The sequence below is a fragment of the Ammodytes marinus genome (assembly GCF_949987685.1).
Source record: "Ammodytes marinus genome assembly, chromosome: 7".
Lineage (NCBI taxonomy): Eukaryota > Metazoa > Chordata > Actinopteri > Uranoscopiformes > Ammodytidae > Ammodytes > Ammodytes marinus.
The window spans coordinates 21,707,301-21,734,080 of record NC_137211.1 but is presented as its reverse complement, the minus strand read 5'-3'; the positions used below and the strand labels follow the sequence as shown (position 1 = coordinate 21,734,080).

The 26,780-nt window shown below is 40.6% G+C and overlaps 2 protein-coding genes across 3 annotated transcripts; both read right to left on the bottom strand.

Moving 5' to 3' along the window:
• Positions 1-1,918: 1,918 nt before the first annotated feature.
• l3mbtl1 (L3MBTL histone methyl-lysine binding protein 1) lies at positions 1,919-20,876 on the bottom strand (the record flags this gene model as incomplete). Its single annotated transcript, XM_080031932.1, has 22 exons — positions 1,919-2,053; positions 2,416-2,478; positions 2,649-2,806; positions 3,257-3,306; positions 3,387-3,575; positions 3,712-3,814; positions 5,193-5,334; positions 5,706-5,816; positions 6,355-6,440; positions 6,751-6,827; positions 7,761-7,912; positions 8,276-8,367; positions 8,908-9,043; positions 9,221-9,325; positions 11,970-12,058; positions 12,728-12,776; positions 12,935-13,073; positions 14,071-14,233; positions 14,844-14,976; positions 15,492-15,679; positions 18,869-19,064; positions 20,838-20,876. 22 exons carry the CDS (start codon positions 20,874-20,876, stop codon positions 1,919-1,921), a joined length of 2,595 nt encoding a protein of 864 aa, XP_079888058.1.
• Positions 20,877-21,211: 335 nt separating this feature from the next.
• Positions 21,212-26,023, bottom strand: LOC307252710 (serine/arginine-rich splicing factor 6-like). Of its 2 annotated transcripts, none has more exons than XM_080030461.1 (6): positions 25,817-26,023; positions 25,241-25,413; positions 23,598-23,725; positions 23,232-23,434; positions 22,996-23,079; positions 21,212-22,824 (listed from the first exon to the last, which is right to left on the bottom strand). In XM_080030461.1, the coding sequence occupies exons 1-6, from the start codon at positions 25,921-25,923 to the stop codon at positions 22,404-22,406; spliced, it is 1,116 nt and encodes a 371-aa protein (XP_079886587.1). In that variant the 5' UTR covers positions 25,924-26,023; the 3' UTR covers positions 21,212-22,403. The 2 variants fall into 2 exon arrangements, with proteins under 2 accessions (XP_079886587.1, XP_079886588.1); XM_080030462.1 differs by having other exon boundaries at positions 25,268-25,413.
• Positions 26,024-26,780: the final 757 nt, after the last annotated feature.

The following is a 26,780-nucleotide window of genomic DNA, read 5'->3' as shown; positions in this document are numbered from 1 at the left end:
TGTATGGAATGTGATATTGGGCTATACAAATAAAACTGATTTGATTTGATTTATTGGGAACTACTGAATTTCTCCAGCCCCCTCAGCATCCAAGATTACAACCTTCTTGTATGAAAAATGTACCACCCGTGTTCGTCTGGGACAAGATGATAAGCAGTGAAGGGAGATAGGGCGTAAGAGATGTTTTCACTTCCACAGCCAACTTCGACAAAACTATGGTCAATAGGGGGATATGATATTAGCACAGTGAGTTCATATTCAGTACTAAGCCTACAACACACTTGCACACGCACAGGAGATGCAGAGAGAGAGAGAGAGAGAGAGAGAGAGAGAGACAGACAGACAGAGAGACATAGAGTGTGAGTGTGTGATCCTTCAAATGAGACGTAGAGTCAGCTTCTCAGACAAGACAGCTTTGGATGTTTATTAATTTATGGATTGTACAGTATGACATTTGTGACCCAAGATTATCTGACACGCTCACACACACACCTTTTCTCTCTCTCTCTCTCACACATACATACACACGCACATAAATCCCACCAGAGAGACACATAAGGTATTAAAATTCCAAGAGCCCTTAAAACAGTCCCCTTAAATAACTTTGATCTCACAATAATAAATCCATACAGTCATTTTGTGACCAATGCAGACATAAAATGTAAACATTTACAAGAACACACTCTGGAGTTTCCATCACATGTGAACTGCAGAGAGCTCCTTTGACTAGACGCCAAATCCATGTTTATAGTGCTATAATGTGGATTGTTGCACTCTCTAGTGACCAGGTGTGGGAACATCTTTGCATGAAATCCATTCTGATTGTTGTTGATTAATGTTCTGGCTCATTCTATACAACACATTTTAAAAAACAGCTCCGGTTTCACTTGACTTTTCACATTAGCGGTGCTGAGACAAAGTATGGTATGGAAGAAATCACAAATGACTAATACAGTATGTCTGGATAATTGGGAAACTTCATCTTTTTTTATCTGCCACATACATAAATCTTTTTTTTTTCAGTCTGAACAAAGCAGCTTATTTTCATTGTATTCTATTAAACTGTAAACACTTTCATTTACACTGTATTTTTTAGTCTGCCATAAAGGTGCTGTAATATCAAGTGTAACTGAATACAGTACTTCTGTCTCCACCGTTATATTGCACAAAACGTGAAGTCTTTAGGAACCTCACCAATCCAGCCTTGTTTACTGCATTTCAACTTTTTCTTCCTCATCTCTTCCCTCTCATATTTTTTTTTGGTACAAGTAGTATTTCAATACCCCCTCTCCCCCTTTTTGTTGATTTTTTACAAGTCATGTCAGAGGCTTTTGAACTAATGGTTTAGTCCATATCTGAGCATGATCATGTATCTTTCAGTATTGATGCTGAACTTGAACACCTGGGCTGAGTATAGAAATCTTTTTGATAATTCCCATAAGGTTTTTGATGCATAAATCAAAACTCAGCATAAAAGCAGGGGGTTGGAAATATACTAACATTGTAATCCAAGCCATACCATAGTATATAGACTGAAAGATATGCAACAGATTTGAAACTATTGGTAGTGACTGAACATAATGAACCGAAAACAATGCACCAGTTGCATAAAAAGAAGAAAAAGATAAAAAAAAAAAAAAAAAAACACTAAGCTGTACAAAATTGTGATGTTCAACCTCACCTTCCTTTTATCTTCCCTATGACATTCATTCATTACTTCACATAAAACCTCTCTTTTATTTCCTTAACCCTGATTGGACCTCATTTCCACCCCCCAGCCCTCCCTCTCCCTGATGGGTAACAGGACACCAAACACATACAAAAGGGTTCAGGTTTTTGTCAAATTAATTTGGCACATGATGATTGGCAACCCAAACCAAAAACCCCAACCCCCCCCCACAAGAAAATTGGGACTGCATCACTTGAGTCCCTCGTCTGTGCTTTTGAACATGAGAATGGCGTTTGAAATCTTGAGGGCGGGGCCTAGCTTGATGCTCAAGATCTTCACAATGTCGGTCTGGTTCAGCAGCAGGAAGGCTTCCCCATCAATCATCTGGGGAGACACACGCACACAACAAATGAAGATGGAGCTGGATGTGGAGGTGACAGGTAAAAAATAAATAAAATGAAATGTATCTTATAGTTGCACACACATTATACTAATGTGAGAATGCAATGCTACAAATGTAAAAAAAAATCCCTGTACCAAACACAGGACAGCGTAATCAGCAAAGAGTTAAAAAGTCGACATAAAGATGCTACCCATTGAAAGTCACTTTACACTGTTGTTTTTTACTGTTCTTCAGAGTACAGTGTAACATGACGGCACAGACTAATTTAACTCTTTATGTTTATATAAATGTGTATTTGGGAATCCACCTTATATTTTATTCGTACACAATCTTTTGGTCTCACCTCGTCTTTGAAGACACGAGCCTGCTCTTCACAGCCAATGAGATTCTGGACAAAACTGAAGACCTTTGGCACAAACACAGCGGGTCCAGTGGTTAAAAACACAGTCAGAGAAAGATAGGATCAGAAAAGCCAGAGAAAGATAGAATCAGAAAAGCCAGAGAGAGAGAGAGAGAGAGAGAGAGAGAGAGAGAGAGAGAAGTTAAATGTGCAGGTAGGCAATAAAGTTTGCTCACCTCTTCAACACTCCATGCCGCCACCTGGCTGGCGTAAATGCCCTGAACGCCGGGCAGCAGCTTACAGTGCTGCTCCCAGCACAGAGACAGGGTCCTGTCTGACTGACTGCTCAGAGCCGACATGAAGAGTGATGGATATACGCCCTCTGAGGACATGTCTAAAGACAAAACGCAGACAGAGAACATGCTTGGAATGTGACCGGTGGTTGATTGTTGTCCATTTGGACTAATATTTCAACTGAAGCTGCCATATTACACTTAGATTGGTCTGGCTTAAAATGTGGATTGTAAATGTTCATCAACCACCCCATCAACCAAAAGGTCTCATGGAGAAAAGGATTATAACATTAAAAATGGTTTGCTATCCTGCATTTTACAATCTGACCATCGTTGTGCCAAAAAACTAAATAACAAAAACTAAGAAACTTGATGCTGTTGCCAAACTGTGTAGCATATCTTGATAGACATGAGTGAGAGAAATCAGCTACAAGCCTCCCGAGGCAGGATAAAGAAAAAGATTTAACAGGCACCCTTTAAACTACAGAGTGAAACACTTCATGAATGTCTATACAATGTGATATGTATTTTGTCAATGTTAGAAAACTCACTCTGGTAGTCTCTCTGCTGGTTCTTTCTGTATTTGGGAGGACGACCAATCCTGAAAACAGAGGAAGAGATTAATGCGAGACAAAAGCAGATTCATAATATGCATGTGTACACACACAAACACGCTTTTACCTGCCCCGGTAATGGGTCTTCTTGGTCCTTTGGCCAAAGAACAGGTTCCTCTTGCACTCTGAGTCTGACAGCTCTGCCTTCAGCCGGCCCTGGTTACGCTCGGCCAATGGGCAGCCTGATATACAGTGATGAGCAGTGAAACGACCAGTCACGTGGCCCGAACCATCACAACCAGGAGTTGGACACTTTCTGTTCAAAGACAGAGCCCCCCAAGTAAATTGTTAAGAAGAAGTAAGATCAAGTCATTGTTTAACAAATGTTTTCTTAAAGCTCTTTCTTGAATTTGATTAATCACATGATTTGAGGAGAGAGGTTCAGTGCTGACCTGTTGTGGAAGCTGTACTTAGTGGATCTGGGGTGGCTGATTGGTTTACAGGGAACAGAGGAAGGGTAGGTGGACTGGCCAATAACAGGAGGCTCCCTCACACCTACGTACATTCAAATTCAGACATACAGTATAAACCCTCAAATGTTCATGCAAACCCTCTTGCAAACCCACAGCATATAAGAAATAATGGCTGTATGTAGCTGGGATGGAAATGCCAAGAAGTATTTTTCACAGCAGATATTTTGACTGGTTATAGTAGGAAAAAACTGTTGACACAAGAATAATATTACCAATGGCTTTGTTCTATTCAAATGTCCCAATGAGCCATGGAAGTGTTACAACGAACCAGCAGATACAATACCAGGACCATGTCACTGAAGCAGCTAAATGCAATGAAGGTTGTTCATTTTACTATTGTCACCTATCAGTGATTCTTGAGAAGTGGGACAAAACAGGGTGCAATGTTGAAAAAATACAAACCCTATGTTTAGGCAAATAAAAGTACATGTATGTATCCAACATACAGTATAATAAGCTACTGAGCTAAGCTTTGACACAACCTCCCAGCTTTTTTATTTTTTTTATCAAAATGGGCTTTTTAGCTTGCCATTCCTTATCAGAATGGGCTTTTTATCTTGCCATTCCTTATTTTGTGTCAACACAGTCAGACACCAAAAACACAAATTAATATTCCCTCAATTTATGCTAGACCCATGAGATGTATAATGATCACAAATATTCACCAAGACTGACAGAAAATAAAAAATATATTTTCAAAATGAATATAGAATATAAATTTGTTTGACATCTGACGGTGTTGACATTTTTAACGTTTCTTAAACAGAACAAATGGAGTTTTCTAGTAGCCATTTGGTTTTTCGGTTGATGATAGGGGCTAGTATGAACTAATTCAGGAAAATAAAATGATCGAAACATTTCAAATAACTTCTTCAGAAATTGTAAGTTGGTGTTGACGTATCATGGTTGTCACGCAGGACTTTCAAGATTTGGAATGTAAAATATTCTAAAACTACAACACTTATCAGAACCTGTCTGACTCTAATGTACTCTGCAGAGGTAGAATGTGACAAGAGGTCCTTCATAGTGACAGCTGCCCCTTATTTTGGCTGATTTTCTTACATTTTAATGGTTTGTCTGACGGTGGTGACAAAATTGTCCCACCACTTAGAAACCTTATTAAACATGAATGTGTTGTAGAAAAACAGTTTTTATTGATATGAGAGATTATATAGTGTTTGACATAATAACGATAAAATTTAATTTAAGGGGATAATTGTGCTCCAGACATTCTATTCTTAATCCCTAATAAAATCTACAATTTTAAATATGTTTACTTTTAAACATAACGGCAGTTAATATTGGAAGACGGCCTTTTGTCGGGTGTGTGGGTGTGTATGGGTTGAATTCAGTCAGTGCACAAAATTTTCTTTTTGCATTCATTTGATGTTGGTGGTTACCGTGTGGCTGCAGTGTTTTGGCGTCCCGTGGGGGGACTTTCAGAGGGTGACCGGTGGCCTCACACCAGCCTGCTGGATGAAGGTCAGGGTGATCTGAGTCCATCCACTCGTCATAGACATGACTCCAGCCGTCATAATGGACCTGAAGGAGGAGAGGAGATGGAGCTACTGTATTGACGCATACACACACATACTGAACATGCACACACTCAAAATGCACCCAGCTCGGTATGACCTGAATGATGGGTCCAGGGTTTTTTGTTTTTTATTATATATGGTTATAAATAATATATGTACATCAAAGTGTAATGTAAGCTCTTATGGCAGCAGGCACATCCAAACCATTAGCCCAAGACCACAACGGACTTTGGGACCTGAGGGGGCTGGAGAACCATTTTAAACAATATAAAAAACAAGATCGTAACCTTAATGACTTTAGACCTTTTTCAATAAAAGCGAAAAATAACCACCTACACTCACACGCACACACACACACACACACACATTATTTACCTTAATGCGATGAGTGTCGACCTCCTCTACAGTAGCCACTCTGATCAGACCAGGACTTCTCTTGTCCACAGTCTCCAGTTTCATCTGAGGCTGGAAGCTATGGGCTGCACGCTGGAGACGAGAGGACGATTGGAAAACACAATTTTTATAAAGCACCGGATTTACAAGCAGCCAACCTCACTTATATGTATTTTTACTTTTTCGTGGTTGGGCATTTTGTATCTTTTATTACAGATGAAAAAAATTACAACAGGGGTCCCACAACTGGACTTTATTTTAACAATCAGTACATTTTCATTAGCTTTTGTTATATAAAAGTTAGACCTTAACTTCCCTGATGCACTCTTAAAGATCTGTCAGATGTGATGAAATTCATGACATTACTTAAGTACCTGATATTACATTACTATGTATTATATATTTAACTGACACTGTGTGGATACTGTGTAAATGTGTGAGAAACTTGCAAGTACGTATATCAACTGCATCCTTATATGACTGGGATGCTTTAAAAAACCAAACATCAGATTATTTTTGCTGCTGTTTTCTTTCAGCCAACATCACGGAACCGCACTACAGTTAACCTGAATCTGTTCCAATCATACTGGGAGATTAATCCAAAAATAGAACATTTATTTTTTGTTCTCACCACTTTAAAATTGTCAGCGACCACCGCCTTGGAACCGGTCTCCTCCATGTAGGGAGACCAGGAGAACCGGGCTTGGTCTGGGTAATCTGGTGCAGCAGAACATTTAATTCAGTAAGTGAAGACAAACAAACATTTATCCCCCACACATAGTTGCCAAAAGTTCTTCTTATTTGTATATTTGCTGTACAAACCCATTTCGTATATTGAACAAATTCATCTCAATCAAGGTTTAATAGAAGTAAACGGAGCAATAGGACAAGATGAAATGGGGTAGAGAGGGGAATGACATGCAGAGAACGACACGGGCTGGATTCGAACCCGGCTACACCAAGAGCGGCCCCCGATGGGCAATGGTTTGATTATGAACACGATTCAATTAATGCTCTCACTGTTTACCTTGGGGTGGTGTTAGGGGAAGGTCCCTCTCCTGGCACCAACCAATAGGATGAATGTATGGACTGCTGGAATCACACCTGTATACATTTGACATGAGAAGATTGTCCAGTGTTGAATAGAAAATCTCTTAGAATTTACAGCAAAATTGGTATATAATTAGAAAAGATATGAGAGATAATCAACGAGCAATGCAGTTTTATAGTTTCATTATAAGAAAGAGTTTGTGATTAGAATAAGTGGTGTTAATCATTCATATCTACTTCGACCATGATGTGCAAGACTACTTTAAAAAATAAATGACATTCTTGTCTTAAAGTTTTGGACTGGTTCTCGTTTACTCTAACTTTTTACAAACAAACAAGCAACTGTAAACATGAAGTTATACAGAATCGTAGGTCACTCACTAATTGATCTGGAATATCAGAGCGACATTGGGAACTAAAGATTCTGGTGACTGACAACAGGGCAGTCTTCTATTTTATGCTGTGTCGTAAAGTGCTCACAAAGGAAAAACTAATTGTGAGAATTATCATTATTTTTATGTTAATTATTATATATAGGATGATAACCGACAGGATAAGACAGGATGAAATGATGTACAGCAATATTCCGGGAGTAATACTGACATCCTATGTCAGCCCCTTTCAATGACCTTCACAAGTGTGTTACACGCAAAGCACACATGTTACCATGGTGACCAAATGATTTACATAAAGTCGCTAATGCAGATCCAAGACAGTGCAAAATCATCAGAAGGGTTTTAAAGTGTTTAGAATTTGAGCTCAGGCTAAATGAACATATGTACTAGTCCTGTACACCACAAACAAGTCACCTGGGATTGGGCAGAGATCCTTTTTTTCAAGGTGAGCAATTTTTCTAATCTGCACTTTCTTAAATGATCACAAGCCTCAGGTTCTGCACAGCTGCTCATGATCGTCTTTATTATAGATGTTTTTCCTCTGTCGTTTCCCAAAGCACATATCCATCCCCCAGATGGTATTGAGGCTCACCAGTAGTCGTACGTGTCATCCCAGTTGTCAAAATGAACCAGGAAGCGGTCATCCACCACATCAGTGACGGTTGCCACGCAGATGAGTGAGGGGTTCATACGATCGACTGCTTCCAGCTTCATTCCTATCTCGAAACCGCACTTCACATCGATCTAAACAGAAAGCTAGGATATTAGTTGTTACATCACAAGAGCACATAAGGAAGTAGAGACATTACAGAGCTGTGGAGCAGCTGATGAAATGTACTTTGCTGTACGAAGTCGACATCAGCCTGAACAAACTTAAAATTGTATAAAGTCCTGCTGCTGATTATAAATATTAAACCAAATATCAGGCAACACATAAAGCCTGCTTTCAGAGAGAAATAAAAAGTGAACATTTGAATAAAAATAAAGAAAATGTTTTGTTATTCTGCTTCTCATTGGAGTAGGCATTTCCCCAGCCCTAAATCATTCACCTCATCCATTCATGCTTGTATATAATACAACTACCGTATATTATATAGTGGCAGTTACCCTCCCAGGACTGGCAAAGAGTTCTTTGGAAGCCACTTGTGCTTTAGTCATTCTCAGGTAGTTGGTCCAGGTGAACTCTTCCTCTTTACAACCTGCAGCAAAGACAAATAGAGAGAAGATCAAATGGATTCATATTTTAGGGAAACAGCCCAACATTTAAAGGGATAGCTCAACATTTATGGTAAAATACCCTGTTCGCTTTCTTCCTGAGTGTGAGACAAGAGGATTGGAGGACTTTATATCTTGTTTGTTTAATACATACAAATATCTGACATAAATGTATATCTAACAGATTGTTCTGCACTTTATCCAGCAAAACATAACGTGTCGATTTAACACTTTGTTATGAGTTACGATTAAACAATTAAACACAAAATCTAACTTGTTATTCATTGAGTTCTAGAGGTGCTGGTGGGGGGAATAATGAAACCTTTGGACAGAGCTGGGATAGGCTAGTGGTTAGCTAACTAGCTGTAAAGACATGAGTGGGATCGATCATTTAATTTTATTTTTTTATACCAGAGAGGTTTATCCTGTGAAATTAAACATGAGTGAAGGACATGGTTTTGTATGTCCATGCCATTTTTCCTTCGCGCTTTTCATGGAGTCCTCAGTGTTGTCACCAGTCTGACCTTTGGGAGTGTGCAGTTTGTGTCCGGTGATCTCACACCAGCCCACGGAGTGGATGTCGGGGGAGTTGGCGTTCACCCAGAAGTCGTGGCAGTCAGAGTAGCCATCAAAATGGAGCCGCAGCCGGTAACCACAGACCTGGGTGAAAACATGATACAGTCAGAGGAGCAGTAAAGTAGGCAAGAGAAGAAGACGACACTGGGGCCAAGCTCCTCCTGCATACTAAACAGTCTGTAAGGGAATGGTGATTTAAAAAAACTAAAATCAGCCTGGCCATTAAAATCAATCAGGCATATTAATGTACGTCTGGCTCACCTCGGCCACAGTGAGGACGAAGTACATAGACGGATGCTGTGGGTCGATGCCTTCCAGCTTCATGCCCTGTTTGAAGCCGTTCTTCACTGTTGGCACTCTCTGGGACTGGACACATGGGATTAAATAGGAATAGAGGTTCAGGATCAGATATGAAAATAAAACGGTGTGGGGTGAAATTGCATTAGGGAAACCCTAAGAATAATACAGAAAATGATGTGGAGATCACTGTCTTTTTATCATTTTCATATACTTAAAGGTATATATGGTGTTTACACCAGGTGTATATACTTAAAGCGATTCTGGGGAATGTTTGTTGTCAAAATAATGGAATATCTCCCCATGATCCGCTATCTGTACTGTAATGTGTGCGCTGAAAAAAACCAACAAGCATTCTCCAGAATCACTACCTCCACCTTTAAAGTGTATTTTACTCTATTGGTCCTAGATCACAGAGTTCCTTCAAGACAAAGAAAGAGAAATAAATTATCTTTCAAATTAAATCACACTAAGAACCTATTCAACATCACACTCTGTAACAGAATTATACATATTTTAAGGGTCTGACTTAATCTGCACGTGTTACTTCCTCCAGAGTAAATCCATATATTTAATTTCCTTTCTTGTCTATGCTGTACTATTTTTCCTCTCTGGGCCATAGATGATTCCCTGTGCTATAGCAGAGCTGCAGTGGAAGTAATAAAACAAAATTATTAAAAAAACTAAATAATAATAATTGGCACACACTGTTGCAATAGCTCAGGCTTAAGCTTAAGTCTGAATATTCAACTCTAACATACAATCATATGAAAAAGTTTGGGAACCCCTCTCAGCCGGCATTATAATTGACTCGGCTTTCACAAAAACAATATACAAGTGGTATGTCTTTAATTTACCAGGAACAGCTAAGTACTGGGATGTTTTCCAAACAAAGATTTTTTGAAAAGCAGTATTTGGTTGTATGAAATAAAATAAAATGTGAAATGTGGCTGTGCAAAAATATGGGTACCCTTGTGGTTTTGTTGATTTTAATGCCTGTAACAGCATGTAAAACTGATGAATTTAAACACAAAGTTGGTTGGATTATGTTGTTAAGCCTTGAACCTCATAGAAATGTCTGTTTAATCATGAGAAAATTTATTTTAGGTGCCTAAATGCAAGTTGCACTTCTCTTTGACTCTCTGCTGAAGTGAGACAGAATGGGATCATCACAACTGCTCCCAAAAGATCTTAAAAACAAAGATTATTCATTATCATGGTTTAGGGGAAGGCTACAAGAAGCTTTCCCAAAGGTTTCAATTGTCAATTTCTACTGTAAGGAACGTTGTCAGGGAATGGAAGGACACAGGCACAGTTGCAGTTAAACCCAGGTCTAGCAGACCAAGAAAAGTACAAGAGCGGCATATGCGGCGGATTGTGAGAATGGTTGCACACAACCCACATATCACCTCCAAAGACCTGCAAGAACATCTGGCTGCAGATTGTGTATCTGTACATGGTTCAACAATTCGGTGCAATTTGCACCAAAACATCTGTATGGCCGGGTGATGAGAAGGAAGCCCTTTCTGCGCCCACGCCACAGATACAGTTGCATGGAGTATGCAAAAGCTCATTTAGACAAGCCAGCTTCATATTGGAAGAAAATGCTTTGGACTGATGAGACAAAAAATAAGTTATTTGGTCTTTATAAAAAGCATATGTTTTGGTGCAAATTGCGCTGAATTGTTGAACGATGTACAGATACACAATCTGCAGCCAGATGTTCTTGCAGGTCTTTGGAGGTGATCTGTGGGTTGTTTGCAACCATTCTCACAATCCTCCACCTATGCCGCTCCTGTTTTTTTCTTGGTCTGCCATGCCTGGGTTTAACTGCCACTGTGCCTGTGTCCTTCCATTTCCTGACAACGTTCCCTACAGTCGAAATTGACAATTGAAACCTTTGGGAAAGCTTCTTGTAGCCTTCCCCTAAACCATGACAATAAACAATCTTTGTTTTTAAGATCTTTTGGGAGCTGTTTTGATGATCCCATTCTGTCTCACTTCAGCAGAGAGTCAAAGAGAAGTGCAACTTGCATTTAGGCACCTAAAATACATTTTCTCATGATTAAACAGACATTTCTATGAGGTTCAAGGCTTAACAACATAATCCAACCAACTCTGTGTTTAAAGTCATCAGTTTTACATGCAGTTACAGGCATTAAAATCAACAAAACCACAAGGGTACCCATATTTTTGCACAGCCAGTTTTTCACATTTTATTTTTTTTCATACAACCAAATACTGCTTTTCAAAAAATCTTTGTTTGGAAAACATCCCAGTACTTAGCTGTTCCTGGTAAATTAAAGACATACAACTTTTATATTTTTTTTGTGAAAGCAGAGTCAATTATAATGCCGGCTGAGAGGGGTTCCTAAACTTTTTCATATGATTGTATGTTAGAGTTGAATATTCAGACTTAAGCTTAAGCCTGAGCTATTGCAACAGTGTGTGCCAATTATTATTATTTAGTTTTTTTAATAAATTTGTTTTATTACCTCCAAGAGGTACAGTCAGTACCTCTTGGAGGGGCGCCCTTAGCTCAGTTGGTAGGGCGTCCCCCCCCGGGCCGGGCCCAGCAGCAGACCCGGGTTCGATTCCCGCCCACGGTCGTTCTCTGCATGTCACTACCCTCTCTGCCCCATTTCACCTCTGTCGCTCTGCACTATCAATAAAGCATAAAAATGCCTAAAAAAAACATAAAAAAAAAACATACCTCTTGGAAAAGCTGGTCTGGCGCGGCAACAGCTTTGGTTTCCTCCAGATACAGAGGCCACGTCCACTGCTCTGTCTTTGTGTCTCCAGCTTTACCAAAAATACAAACTAAGCAATGAGTGGATTCCGTTTATGCAATATGCTTTACAGAAAAATATTAGCAGAATACAAAGTCAAACTGAAGGAATACTGGGAAAGGAAATAAATGTTATGAACAGAAGACAGGAAGGGGAAAAAAGATTCCGAGATCCTGCTCCAGTAATTTTACACACAGGCTCTTATTAAAAAAGGATCATCTCAAAGTCAAATATTACTTTAAGCTCAATTTCTGGTACCACTATAACATTATTTTTACACTTCCATTCCTGTCTCGGGGAGAGGTTGGGGGAGTACTATAAAGTAAGGGAAGAATGGACAGTGCACAGGGGCTGGATAAAATAACAAGATCCCTTGACACTATAACACAATTCAGTGCAGCAGCCCTTTAATCAATAAAAGCCACACTCTTTTGATAGTGTGAGCGATTCACCTTGAAGGTCATTTTCATGCCAGAATTTTTCACACTGTTGTATGAAATTGCATTATATTGTCAGGGATGTTATTATGACTCGACACACTGTGAGGTGTCATACTGTGTGAGGGGGAAGGAGGAAGGGAGGAAAAAGACATGTACTCTACAGCTAACAAATGAGCAAAGAAGCGCAAAAAAAGAGGATGAAGTATGACATCAGAGATGAACAAAAAGACATTCAGTCCAACCTCCTCTGATGAGTCTGCCGTCTGCTTTAGAATCATCCATTTTCTCATCCTAAAAAAGCACGTTATAGAAATTACACAAGAGTTAAGAAGACAAAGACTATACAGGAACTGGATTAGAGCAGATTTGCGTTGATCTTCATACACAAGTGACGCGAGAACACCTGATTATCTCTGCATGTTAAAAATTAAATAATAATGCTGTCCCACCGTGCCGTCCATATCAGAGTCTTCCTCAGAGGGGCTGAGGTATTCCTTCCTCTTCCTCTTCCTCATGGGTTTCAGGTGATCGGGGTTTAGGGAGGAGACCCTCCCACCTGCGGGCACCTTCTCTACCCCGACACTCCTCCTGAGGTACACAGAGGGAAGATAGATTTCTAAACACACCAACAGACTGTACTTCCATTTCCTTACTGTTATCATGATATTAATTTCTGTCTTGTTCTCCCCATCACAGGATTGATTTTGTGGTATTATACAGTTTCCGTGCTACATTTGTCTCACTTCACTTCTTGGGTTTCTCAGAATGCCTTCAGACAACGCCCAGTGCAGTGACAGTAAGTAAGATTGTTGCTTTCAATAGGACACAGCTATATGTGCTTGTAGACAGCAAGTCAGTCAGCAACTGCAATGATTTTCTGGTTAAAGTAGCTACAAGGACCTTTCAGGTTTTGTTGATTGTAGTGGCATCTTAAGACAAAAGCGGTAACGATACAAGCCCCAAAGCGAGTGCCGGTGAGGGAAAGAGAGACCGCAGGATGCAACAAAATGAGGTTATGTGTGTGACTATACTATAAGACTAATAATGGTAATATGATGATGGTGCAACAAAATTAACTTTGATTCAGTAAATTGTTTTCCCAGGAGATTGGACCCGTGCAAAGGCATTTATAATATCTATACAAAAATAACACTCTTTTCACTGACAGTCTCGTTGGCTGTTACAGGTCATTTATGATCATCAGAAGAAAAATCTGACTGTTTCATAAACATTTAAAAGTTCCTCTTAGGAGGCTTAAATTATGTTTCCTCTTAACAATATTTCACAAAAGACTTTGATATGTGGTTGCTTCTGTTTGAATTTCGGGATAACCACAGATTAAAACCCAAGAGTGACAAATAAAACATAACACTACAGTTTGTCTACAAAATCCTTATAGGGTGCATGTTGCACCAAACAACATTGAGTCAACATCATATGAGTCAGCAGCATTCATACACAAGTAATTGATTTACTGAGAATCACGAAAAGGGGAGATGAGTTGAATGATGGTGCTAGTGTGCACATGTCTACGTAGAGATGCACATGTAAAAGCATGAAGGAGAAGCAGCTGGTACCAACGTACTTGTCGGTGATGGGCTCTCTGCGCAGCTCCTCTGTGTAGTTCCTCTGAGCTCTGGGATCATGGCCCTGTTGGCCCGGTCCGACCTGGACTTCATGTTTGAACGGCAACAACCTTTCTTGTTCCGGAGCTGCAGCTCTCACTGTGACGATAGGAGCCAACACATCTGACACATAGAGAACAGGAAACAGTTATTAAATGTCTGCCGGTGAGGACTGATGACACAGGATAAATCAAAATGTAAAACATCGGATGTTTTCTGTTATTTAATTCATGTGGATGATGCTTCTGCAATAAGACCGATTTCTAGTTTATGATTTTTTACACTACTTATTTATAACTTTTATCAATTATTCAGCTGGATTTTAATTTTACAGAGTGATGCCTGCTTGATATTTTCAACAAGATCCTGCAGCGGCAATCTTTTCATGAGGAGCGCTACTGCAGTGGATTTCATTTTCGCTCATGTCTACTTAATACACACACAAGTGAGCATTGAAAAAGAGCCTGCTGGGAAATACTTCAAATAAAAGTGCAGCTGTGTGCAGCATTACACTTGCAACACCAGGGAATACCTTCATATATTTTATTCTGATCATATAAAGCTTTCTTTGCCTGATACATGCTATAATAGAGGAAATGCACATGTTTTACATCTGAAACCAAAGCAAAGTGATACTTCAATGTATTTATTTTTTGGTGTGTCAGTGAAAATGTTTCACTGAACTGCAGTATTTTGTGTTGAGGTTACTGCAGCCTTATGTAAGTGAGTTTACCTGGGTTGGCTGCTGGAGCACTTTCTGCGTCAGTAGATCTCCCAGAATTCCCGGCTGCTGGTTCGGCGGGGTTGCTGCTAGTGGCCCCTGGGGTGATAATTGTGCTCAGCGTTCCTACGTCACTCACGCAGAACTACAACACACACACACACACACACACACACACACACACACACACACACACACACAAACACAAACACAATAGATTCCACTGTCTGTCTGAATGTATCTTGATGTTTTGCCATGTCTATTCCTCCTCAAAACAATTTCTTGTGAAACTATAAAATATGAACTGTTCAATTTCGCAGTATCTTCAGTCTGCAAAAATGTTTTTTTATATTCTATACTGAGTAGCACACCCTCTTTTCAATGTAAGAAAACATTTATTCACATGTTTTTGGGCTGCATTACTGTGGTTTCAGTTACACTAACCCAGAGGTGCAAGCTTTAGATCTCTGATCCAAATTGTTAGTTATTCTAATTGCAGTTGGAACAAGGACAATCTATAGAAGACAAAAGCTGAAAAAGTTTAAAAAATAAAAATTAATAAAAAGCTTGAAGTCCTCTCTGAAGAAGATGCTACAACTGAAATAACAACATATTGTACAGTTGGTACAACAAAAGTCGAAGCCAAAAGCATCAGTTTACTTTGAGATTGCTGCTTGGCAGGATGGCCATCCCCTCCTTCCACTCTAGTACGTGGACAATGCTACAAGCACCGCCCACTTGTGCTGTCAGGGTGGGTGTGGCCGTGTCATTGGCCCTGAGTCCTTTACCTGGGTCTCCCATGGCAACAGCAGGAGTCACCTCTATCTTTTGATGGCTGGAAGAAGGAGCTGAGGAGAGAGATGCATTGATGTTTAGATTTCAAACACGCCGACAGTAACTGGAAACCAAAGTTCAGGAAAAGGGGAAACGCGACAGTCCTCCTGTGTACACCAGGCACTCATAATTTCAGACCATCCTCCCCTACTTAAGCTTAACAGCCAGTAATACCATGTCAAAAGCATTGGCTGCCAGCATAAACAACATACGGAAATTGGAAGCTCTGAGTACAGGCAGGCTAGATAACATGGCTTTGACCCCAGTGAGCGCCCCCTGACATTTCTCTGACCAAACCCACTTCACACCTTTCCTCAAGGGACTCCTCAGAGGAGCCGTAATGGTTGCAAAATTGGTCACAAAGCGGCGATAGAATCCACACATTCTCATGAGTAACATTAGCTGTGTGCCACGGCATGGGAAAGGGAAATCTATATTGGCTTGGATTTTCACCACTTTAAGAAGCACAGCTCCACAATCCACTTGATGTAGCCTACAAGGTAAGTCACTCTACCCTTCCCAAAACACCCAATTGGCAAAATGAACTACTATACCAGCCCCCTTGATAGATTCAAATGGTTCCCTTCTACGATGTGTTACATAGGTGTCTCACTTATGGTCAGGTCAAGGTAGGTGTTGCTGTTCCTCAAATTTTTCAAGCACTGAAATGTGGCTGGTGCATTTTTTACAAAGGTCAGGGACCTCAAACCATTAGAGACCATTCTAACTAACAAAAGCTGAAATCTCACACACCGTTAAAAGGCACTTTAAGTAAACCTTCAAGGAGACCCAACCTGATTTGTACAATCCTCAGGACGAGGAATAGAGGAAGCATCGGCTTTGGTCATATTGTTGAGCTTTCTATGATTCACACAAAACCTGTCTGCTTTTCCTCCCTGGATTGCCGTCACCAATTGTGAGCCCCAGGCACCGTAGGCCCAATCTTCACAGATAGTCAGCTTCCCTTTGGACTATGTTCTTTTTGTGGGGATGGTAAGAATGAGGGTACTGTTATCAACATCGTGCACTGCTCAATTCACTTTCCCAGGAATATCTCTACATAACACAGGGTAAGGGTCAACTAAATGAATCACATCCTGCCTCTGAGCTTTAGTCAGGTGATTTAAGTTTTCGCCAAGCACAGTTCAAGCCTAGGTGTTAAAAAAACCTAGTGTTCACAATGTCTGGAGGAGGAAATGACATCTCAGGGTCACACAAACTCAACTCTTCCTCCACAACCTCAGGTAGAGCACAGTAAACTGCTACTTCCTGACCCTCATATGTCTTCAACGCACGGATGTCAAAGTCTGCTTTTAGACAACCTATCAGGGGTGCTTATGTTATAATTCAGGTCCCCAATCTTCATCAATATTTTGTCTTTGTCAGCAAAACCAGGTCACAACTAATCACAAGTCCTTGGACCAACATTAACACAAGGTCACCTGTATCAAAACTGCATTCTACAGCCTTCTTATATCTGGCTTTTATGCGGGCCTTAGCCCAAACCATGTTCTTACCTGCAACCTCACGGGTTGCCTGCTGTATGGCTCCAAAAAAGAGACATATTGTAGGACATATCATGGTGATGTTGGTTCAATCCTTAAAGAGGACCTATTATACTACTTTTCTGGTCTTAATTTCTTGTTTTACACTGCTATAGAGCAACCTGACACGAATCACATCACAAAAAACTATGTAGATTTTCGGGAAGCTCTTTCTCTTATTTTGGCAATCCAGCACGTCCTGTCAACACTTGAGTGTGTGTGCTTCGGCCATCTCCGCTCCCTCCGCCTGTGCTTCGGCCATCTCCGCTCCCCTCCCCCCCTCCTGCAAACCCCTCTCCGTTGTGATTGGTTACCTTCCTTCCGGAACACTTTCAGTGGCGGGAAGCGCGAGCATGGACCTATAAGGGCGCGAGGCAGACGCGAACAGGGAAGTGACAGCATTACCATACATGGAAACATCCGCGTGGTGACTTCACGAAGTTTCATGCGACGTCACAAAGTTACAAAGGGTAGACCGCTTTGAACACGTGACTTCTCGACTGGCTAGAATAGTGTTTAGTGCTCTGCACAGACACCCCAGACGGTCAGCAGGGAATACGTAATGCATGTGCAAATGCAAATGCATGTAAGTCATTATTTGATAATTTAGTATGGTTAAGCATGACTATGAATCATCATAACAACGTTTATAGGTCATAAAAGTCAAAAAGCATCATAGGTCCTCTTTAAACATGTGCAACGGGCCCCTTTCCTCATGACCAAAGATGAGTTCAAAAGGGCTGAAATCCAGAGACTCAATGGGAGCCTCACAAAGAGCAAACAATAACAAAATGGCCTTGTCCCATTCTTAGACTGCACGTCAACAAAAGGTTCCTAGCCAAATATGCCATTAAGAAGGGCAATACCATGGGCTGGTTGGGTCACATTTGTTGAGATAGACCTCCATCTCCCTGGGGACACCAACTTCAAACTGTTCAAATCATTCAAGTCATTCTCCAGAGATGAGATTTCAGCTGAATGGCTACAGGTGAGGTGTATGGGCTCTCGTACTTCCTTGCAGCTAAGGAACTGATCTATGTCAGCTCGCTCTCCTTCTTAAGGAGGGCCCACTGACAGTTCATTTATAGACATTTAACATGCGAACAATATCTTGAAACAACACTTCAGGAAAAGGTCAAACCCGACATCCCTCCTGTCCCCGATGCAGCACTCCGATATTTTGGATTTACTAATACATGCTTGCCAAATGCAGTATGCCGAAAATGCCCGGATGTTCCTTTACATTTGGTCATATTTACAATATGCAGGACAACAATGGCCATTCTGACCCACAATTCTCAATAAATAAAATAAGGCAAGATGGTAAAGTTCAAGGTGCAATTTTATGACGAAACTGTATGTCCCAATTGTTTACATACTGCATGCAAATGACATACAGCAAATCCTGCCATTAGAGCAGCTTGAACGTGATGTACAGCAATTATTTACAATTTCAAAGGACCAGCTGGAGACAGTGTATCCTTTGCCTATCAGTTTGTTATCTCAAAGGAAATCAACCTGACGCTGCCAAACAACCGGATTTATATGATAATCTGTTGGCCTCTGATAAATCCAACCTGTGTTTCCAGATGTGCTCTAATATAGACTATCTGAAGACTTGAATATCTAATAAGGTGGGTATATACAACTCGTACTCACCTGGTAATAGGAAAGCAGTGGTGGTGTGGGGCTGGGGTCGAGCCTTCTTGGACACCCCGTCACTCCCACAGATGAGGACCGCCTCGCCGGAGGAAGAGGAGGACGGATCCAAAGGGATGCGATCGGGTTCCTTGGGTGGAGCCTCCATGTTACCTTTGGCACTCATAACTACGTCCCGGTCCTTTACTCCACAGCACTAGAGAGCAAAGACTGTGATAAACAAAGCCACGCTCTCTTGTGGGTAACAGGCCCGGCCCTAGAGTTTTAGGGACCCTATCAGGTATTGTCTTTCTGATTTCTTATGAGGTACTTCTTATCATTTGTAGAGACACAGCAGAGTCCAAACTGGTTGAAACAGCCTCCATGAAGAGAGACCGCACAGATGCGATGAGGTAATGTATTTATTTGTAAGGTTAATAATAGTAATAGAAAGATGGTGAAACAAATCAAATTTGATTTTACATATTAGGCTGTTTTGGAATGCCTGCCGTAAATTGTTCCTGGGAAAAATCAGTCCCTTACAAATGCATTTATAATAACTATCTAAAAATAGTGTTGATTTCGCTGATGGTCTCGTTTTCTGTTTTAGTTTCATTTATGATCAACAGAGGATAGATGAGACTGATAAATTAACATTTGCAAGTTCTTCATAGGAGGTTTAACTTGCATTGCTGGCTACTGTGGGAGAACAGCTTGTGAATTACTTATCCCAGTTTGATTTTGATTTCCTTCTTGTCTTGTTCATTCTTTTTGTTAAACCTATCATAACGCATTTTTTTATTTACCATATAATCCTGGGCAGGCTTGTTTGAAAGGGAACAGCCTTGCCTGAAATGGTGTCAGTTTTTGTTTAGAAAGTAAATGTTTTATTTCATCATAATGTATTTTCTAGAAACAAAGGAGAGGGGTTGGGGTGAGACTAGGGAGCCCTGAGCATCTACTTAATGGTCAGGTTTCATTTTTCTCAACCGGAGGTCTTTTGTGAAGTTTTCCCTCATCCCAAGGAAAATGTGTTGGCCAAATTGTAAACCCTTGTAAGCAAATTGGTGGTTATTGGCTTGATAATACAAACTGACCTGACTGAAAATGTCCAGGTTCCTGGTTTTTACAGTGGTTTTATGTATAGGACTATGCATGTTTTTGTACAAGTGTTATCATTATTCATGGGGTGGTTTATAAAATGCATAGGGGCCATAGAATATTCTGAGAGGCACTTGTGTCTCTCGAATTATATTTCCTGACTTAAACTCTTCCCAAAACGGCTATGGGATATTGAAACTACAGGAGAATGACTTTTGTATTCTAAATTTCCCCAAACTTAAAAAAATATATAAAATATGACATTTTACAGAATAAAGACAGAGCAGAGACGCCTTCTTCAAACATTAACCATGCCAAGTGTGTGACTTTTTAGAGTCATCTATTACAATAACAAAAGCCAATATATCATGTAGACTATATTAAACAAGCGTATTACACACAGACAATTCAATTCAAATTACATTAGCTAAAATGGCGGAGAATCCGAAATCCTTCAGGCAAAAAAATTGTTAAAAGCAGTGTCTCAAATCCTGTGAAAATCCTATTTACTGAAAAACGAACCCTGTCACCCATTCCAGCAGCACCTCAAATGAATGTTCAACATTTCCGGCTAAAAACAACCATTAGCTTGATATTGGTATATTTTGGTAACGTCGGTGCGACCACTTGTATTATTTTAAAGTATTTAACTCGATTAGGTTAATTAAACGCATGCCATTATCAAATATATATCTTTTTTTCTAGACGAAAAGCTTTGTGGGTGATACCCATTACGCCAAAACGCTTTTCCACAAATTAATTAAGCATGTTAACACTTTTAAACATATGTAGTGTAAAGATGCTCGTGTCTGCCACAATTAGAGAATAATAAATTGGGGGAAAAATTCGTGGTTGCAGATCAATTTCGGAACTGAAATTTGGCTTACCAGCTCTGATCTCCTGCGGCTCCGGGGCTCAGACTACGCATGCGCGAGCTGCGAGTAGTCACCTCGCTTGTTGGTTATAATGAAAATCTGAAAGACTTCTAGTGCAACCGCTCCACTTCCAGTTATAGTCGATGTGTTAAAATAATCAAGTGTACTACTGATTTAACTCCAGATGGCTCAACAGCAGTTCGGTCGCCATTTCAACCAGATTCAAACAAACGGCTTTTCCTCACATCTGCATAACATAGATACGGTTCATTCCCCCATAATGAAAGAGCATTTATTATATAATAAGAAAGATATAGGTCACGTCATTACTGAAGCCAAGATTTCTAATATCCCGACACAAAGTGACATCAAACTGCAAAGATTTGTCATGAAGATCTTTAATCGAACACAATAAAAAAAAAAATGACATTTTTCTGTTAGATCTCATTCACATGGAGACAAAATATGAATCTGTTCCAAATGATGGATTGAGGGGTGCATTCAGTTAGTCTGAGGATGTACAGGTTCTTAAAAACCCACAAGCTGAACCTCAAGTGATTTGAATCGATGTAATCTTCCAGTACAAAACTCCTGTACTAAACTTGCAGGAAAAACTACCGAAAAATTTAAATCTGAAAATATCTTACAGGGCTGCAATAACAAAGCGAGAAATGATAGACAAACAGGATACTGCATTTGACGCCTTGAAGCTCTAGCCAAACTGAACCTCAGAAAAAATAAAAATAAATGACCTTTCCATATTAACTGATCATGGTGTCAAAAAATAACCGCTAGTAAAGGAAAAAATATATATTATTTGGTGCTGACACACAAGGTAATAAAAGGGATCATAACAGCCCACCTACAAAGCAAGTAATTTAAACATGAAATACAAACCCTTATCATTATCTTGTAAATATGCAATACAAGTTCTTACATCTCAGTTGTACATTTTGACAGATCCCTTGAGAAAGCAACTACTGAGACTGCAGCCCAAAAGGGAACCCGCTCCAATAGTGCAACCAAATGCTACTTATCTCCCACAACCATGCAGTAAGAATGAGTATGAAACTAAATCAAAGCAGGCCTGATGATGCCCCAGACATCAGTAGAATGGGGATAACCATGCTTGTAAATTGCATCAATCTACCCAAAAAAAAAAAAGATCTGTTGCCAACTGAGACTGCATGATTTAAATAATAACCAATTTTTTTGCTGAGCTATAAATAGTTTTATGAAGTTTTTTTTTGTTAACGGGGTGACTTGAACGTCAACCCACAGGGTGACTTGAACGTATTTTAGTTGTGGCTCTACAAATTTTATGAATACCACAAGTTTTGACAATTACCAATTTTTGGGAGGCAGATGATTCAGATGCATAAATCATACCAAACAGTGGCCCTGTCACTGTGCATCTCTTATAATAAAACTGCACCTAAAAAGTGTCTCAGACGAGTGCATACGTGAAGGAGAAAAGTAGACAAGTCAGGAAGCATAAGCCAGCATGACGACACTACTCATTATGTACAGCATAGAAATCAAGCTCAACATGAGAGAAACACCTCCTTTTGATGATTCCACTAATCCTGAGAAGCTGATCTAGACCGTGAGCGGGACCTCGAGCGGGAGGCAGAGTGCTTCTCCCTGGACATAGATCTGCGCTCATCCATCTTAGGGGACGGAGAGTGGGAGGTGGCGTGCTCCTCCCTCCCGTTCTCTACCGGGGAGGCAGAGCGACTGCGGGACTTCTTGTCAACAGACGCCTCCTTAGATCGACTGCGAGAATCACGCTCCGACTTTACCTTTGAACGGGACTTGGATTTCCGGTCGGCTGACCGAGAGCCAGATTTGTGAGAGCGTGAACGAGACTTGGATTTGCGGGATCGCGAACGGGACCTCCTGTTGCGAGAGCGAGATTTGCTTTCTCCTGATTTGGAGCGTGACTTCCTACCAGATCGAGAGCGGGAATGATGACGTCCCTTGTTGCTATGGGAACGAGACCTGTAAGGATTGGGAAATGGTCAAGCTTTACTTTGTTTTTTTGCAAAATGGAATAATTTAACAACCAGATCATACATTTGGTCACTAAACACGTCTTTTCCAAGTGAGTACTTTAACTACAAACCCAATCTGAAGTTTTTTAATCTCAAATGTCTTATCAAAAAGAGTCACCTTGAATGGGATTTGGAGCGACTCCTGGAGCGACTCCTGGAGCTCCTGCGGCTTCTGCTGCGGGAGCGGCGGTGACTACGAGATCTAAGGATGAGAGAACATTTTGTTTTGTTTTGTTGCCTGTGCAATATCAGTGCTCTGCAATTTTGTAAGCAAAAGTTGAGCTGAATGTATTTTTCATAAAACCGCAAGGCTGAAGCATCAAAGACACTTATTCAATAGTGAAGTGTTCCCACCTGGAGCGGCTGCCAGAGTAAGACCTTCGTTTGCGAGGTCTGTCCGCCACAAGACGGATCTTGCGTCCGTTGATGTCTGTTCCATCCAGCTTGTCTATAGCCCTCTTCATGTCCGAGTGGGAACGAAACTCTATCACTCCCTCGTTTGTGCGTTCCTTGTGGGCATCTGCATAAGTCACCTCTCCTGCCTGACGCATAAAGTCCTGGAGAAGACAAAAATCTGTTTTTATTCAGCCAATTCATACCCCTTCTCCCTCCATTTGCAAGTTTGTGTGGAGTGTCCGCCATATTAAGTGTTGTTCCAAACCAATGAGGTTTTCTAGTTAACTGAATCGAAGAAATAATGGTTTGAGTTTGAACATGTACCTTGAGGTCCTGCCAACTGCAGCGGCTTGACAAGTTCTCCACAATGAGACGGTACTCAGTACGGACTGGAGGTCCATACTTATCCCTGCCAGTGCGGCTCCTACTGCTGCTGCTGCTGTAGCCACTACCTTTAAAAACAACAGCACATGGAAAAAGTAAGGACAACAAAAATGGCCAAGATGCAAAGAACTACTGGCCTGGAATATCAAATAGAGATAAGACCAAGGGGGTATAAATCTGAAATTAATAATAAAGAGTCCTTCTGATCCTTTTTTTTCCAAACACAAATCTTCAGTTATGTGATCAACAAGCCATTGCATGGACTCTTTGTATTGTTTGTATTTTTCCGCAAAGTTGTTCTCTGCTGCAAAGAACACCACCGCATCCGTTTCCAGCAAAACAAAGCCTTTCTAACTCCGGTACATCACACTGTGATGCTTTAGCTACATAAACAAATGGACAGTGATGTTCTTTCAAGACCTCTTATCCCTGTAACACAAACAGAAAGGAGGTATCCACATAGTCTGTGCTACATAGGACACCGTTTGATCAAATTCAGTAAGAACAGTGTAAAGAAACACTGATTTTTTAGTTTTTGACATAAATTTGTTTTTTTAGGTTCTCACTTACAACATTTCTTTTGATTGCAAGTTCTTTACTAAAGCCGCTCCACTTATGTTTGCTGTCAACATAGAAACCAATGGCAATCCTCACCATCACCCCTGGTCTATAAAGGCTGCTGTCATCATGGCTTCCGGTTAGGTCAGCCAAGGATCAAGGGGGGCAAAGGTCACACACACATTGTAAGGTGAAAGCCAAGGCCAAACGGGACAGGCAGTCATCTTAGCCAGTCATCTTTAGCCTCAATGGACTCTCAGCCTCAGCCCGCAAGTGGACTCTTTCAAATTGAAACATCAAGACCTTTTGTTAATGTTGAATATAAAAATATATACCAATATTAAAAATACACATTTCACATGAAAATGTTAGTCTTTTCCTAATAACTAAGATAAAACTACAATAGCTAGGTTTGTGGTTGATCTTTTTTTTGGCTTACTTGTGTGCTGTAAACTGATTTGAAAATTCACACCTTGAAAACATGGCTCACAAAGTTTAACATTTACACCCAAGAGAGTGTGGCCCAGCAATGGTAAGAAAGCGCTGCTTTCAAGCTATTACAACTCTTCAGCCTACACTTTTGAATGCTGCTATTGGGGGGGCTCTGACTTGCAGATTGATGTTCTTTCCAGATAATGACCCAATCAAGGGCTGCCCATGATCACTATGGAGGAGCAAGAAACTGCAAGTCAACAACCCCTGGTGGTTGGAACTGTTCAGCTGGAGGACATTGGCTGGATACCCTGATTAAAAGAGTGTACATGAGTCCTGGAGTCATGGTGCCTTCTCCATGTGGTTTTTCTACAATATAAAACACATATTCTAAGAATAGAGTTCATCGCCTTAAGCGTTAACTACTAGGTGGTGTGCATACAATCTAAGATATGGTAAACGTTTCGCCATAAAACTTGTGCTACATGTCTGTTAATTAGCGCCATCATGAAACAAAACAGCTGTTTGTGCAGTCCACATCGATACCTCACCCCAAGGGGAAGGGAAGGTATCTTGTAATAGACTGCACTTACTGCGCCCACCACCCCAGGAACCCCCACCATAGCCATCTCGGTCTCGATCTCGATCTCTGCGCGGGCCCCGGGCATGTTCCACGATCACCCGCTCTCCGCACAGCTCCTTCCCGTTCAGCTCGTATACGGCATCGTCAGCGTCCCGGTTATCCTCGAACTCCACAAAGCCATATCTGGAGGGGAAATTAGGCATTTGAATACACACGACTAAGGCACGGTAAAGAGGGCAATATCATATCCAGTTACCAGGCATGGAGCGTACTACATTCACACTCAACTAGCTAGCTGTAGTTAGCCCGGACAGCTAGCTCCGCGCTGTAGCAAACACAAGGCGCCATGTTGGCCATGCGACATATGCAACAAGAACGAGAAGTAAAGAAAGAAAGCGAATCATTGTATCATTCCAACAACACAATATAACACCATTACCTTCGAGGGCTTAACTGACGGCAGCATTGAACACATTTGCCTACAGGTGTGACACCTTGTACCAGCGCTGCCGTAGTTAACATGAATAGTTTCCATTGATGCCAGTTAATAAACGCTGACTAACGTGCGTCACCGCAGAAAACTCACCCGTTTTTTAAATCCACTTCCATGAGCTTTCCATATCCACTGAAAAATCTGTTGATGTCTTTTTCGCGGACATGGTAGCTGAGTCTTCCAATATACACACGAGGCATGCTTTTTTTCCCCCACCTATCGCTGTTGTCGACGGTTTTTCACAGCTGCTGGTCAACGGCCTGAAAGTTAACTACCACTACACACCGTGTGCTACAGCCTCATCAGCCAACCAGCGCAGAGTGTACAGTGCGAGACTTCCGGTACTGTAGCTCAAAATAAAGGCTCCAGTTTATCACATAGGTTGCGTTCCGAATCGCATACTCGTTCTTTTTTCTATTCTACATACTACATCCGACGATAAAAAGAATCTAGTTAGGATGCAGTAGGCATACTATTGGGACATACTTCACTCTCTTATTTCATCATAACATTGCGCCTTGATCGATTCTTGCCTCTTGCTTTTAAGAATCGGGACATCCTAAATCTTTTTTCTACATACTATATAGTAGAATATATGCGATTCGGAACGCAACCCTAATACAACAACTACTTCACTAACACAGTTCAGATGTATTCGTAATTAAAGGTGGGCCACTCTAGTAAATCAAACACGATTTTCCCTATCTCAAATGAGAGGTAGGCCTGGCCTACTACTAAGTCACAAAATCTTTGTACTCCATTGCCAGTGTGTCTCAACATTGTAAAGTATATTTACCATGAACCTTCACATAATAATACAAGTATTGAAAACCAAGTTGAAATAAATAAATTGTAATCGCAAACGTATACTTTATGCATCATTTTTTTTGGATAGATATAATTAAAGGTTCCCAAATCTAATGAATATCAGCTATGTAAATGCATTGGTTTCAAATGACACATTGTGGCATGCAGAAGCAGCAGCATCATTCCAGAAAACTGTCTTATTAATGCACGTGTTAGAGTTTCAAAGCAATTTGTTGCACACTAGTTTCAG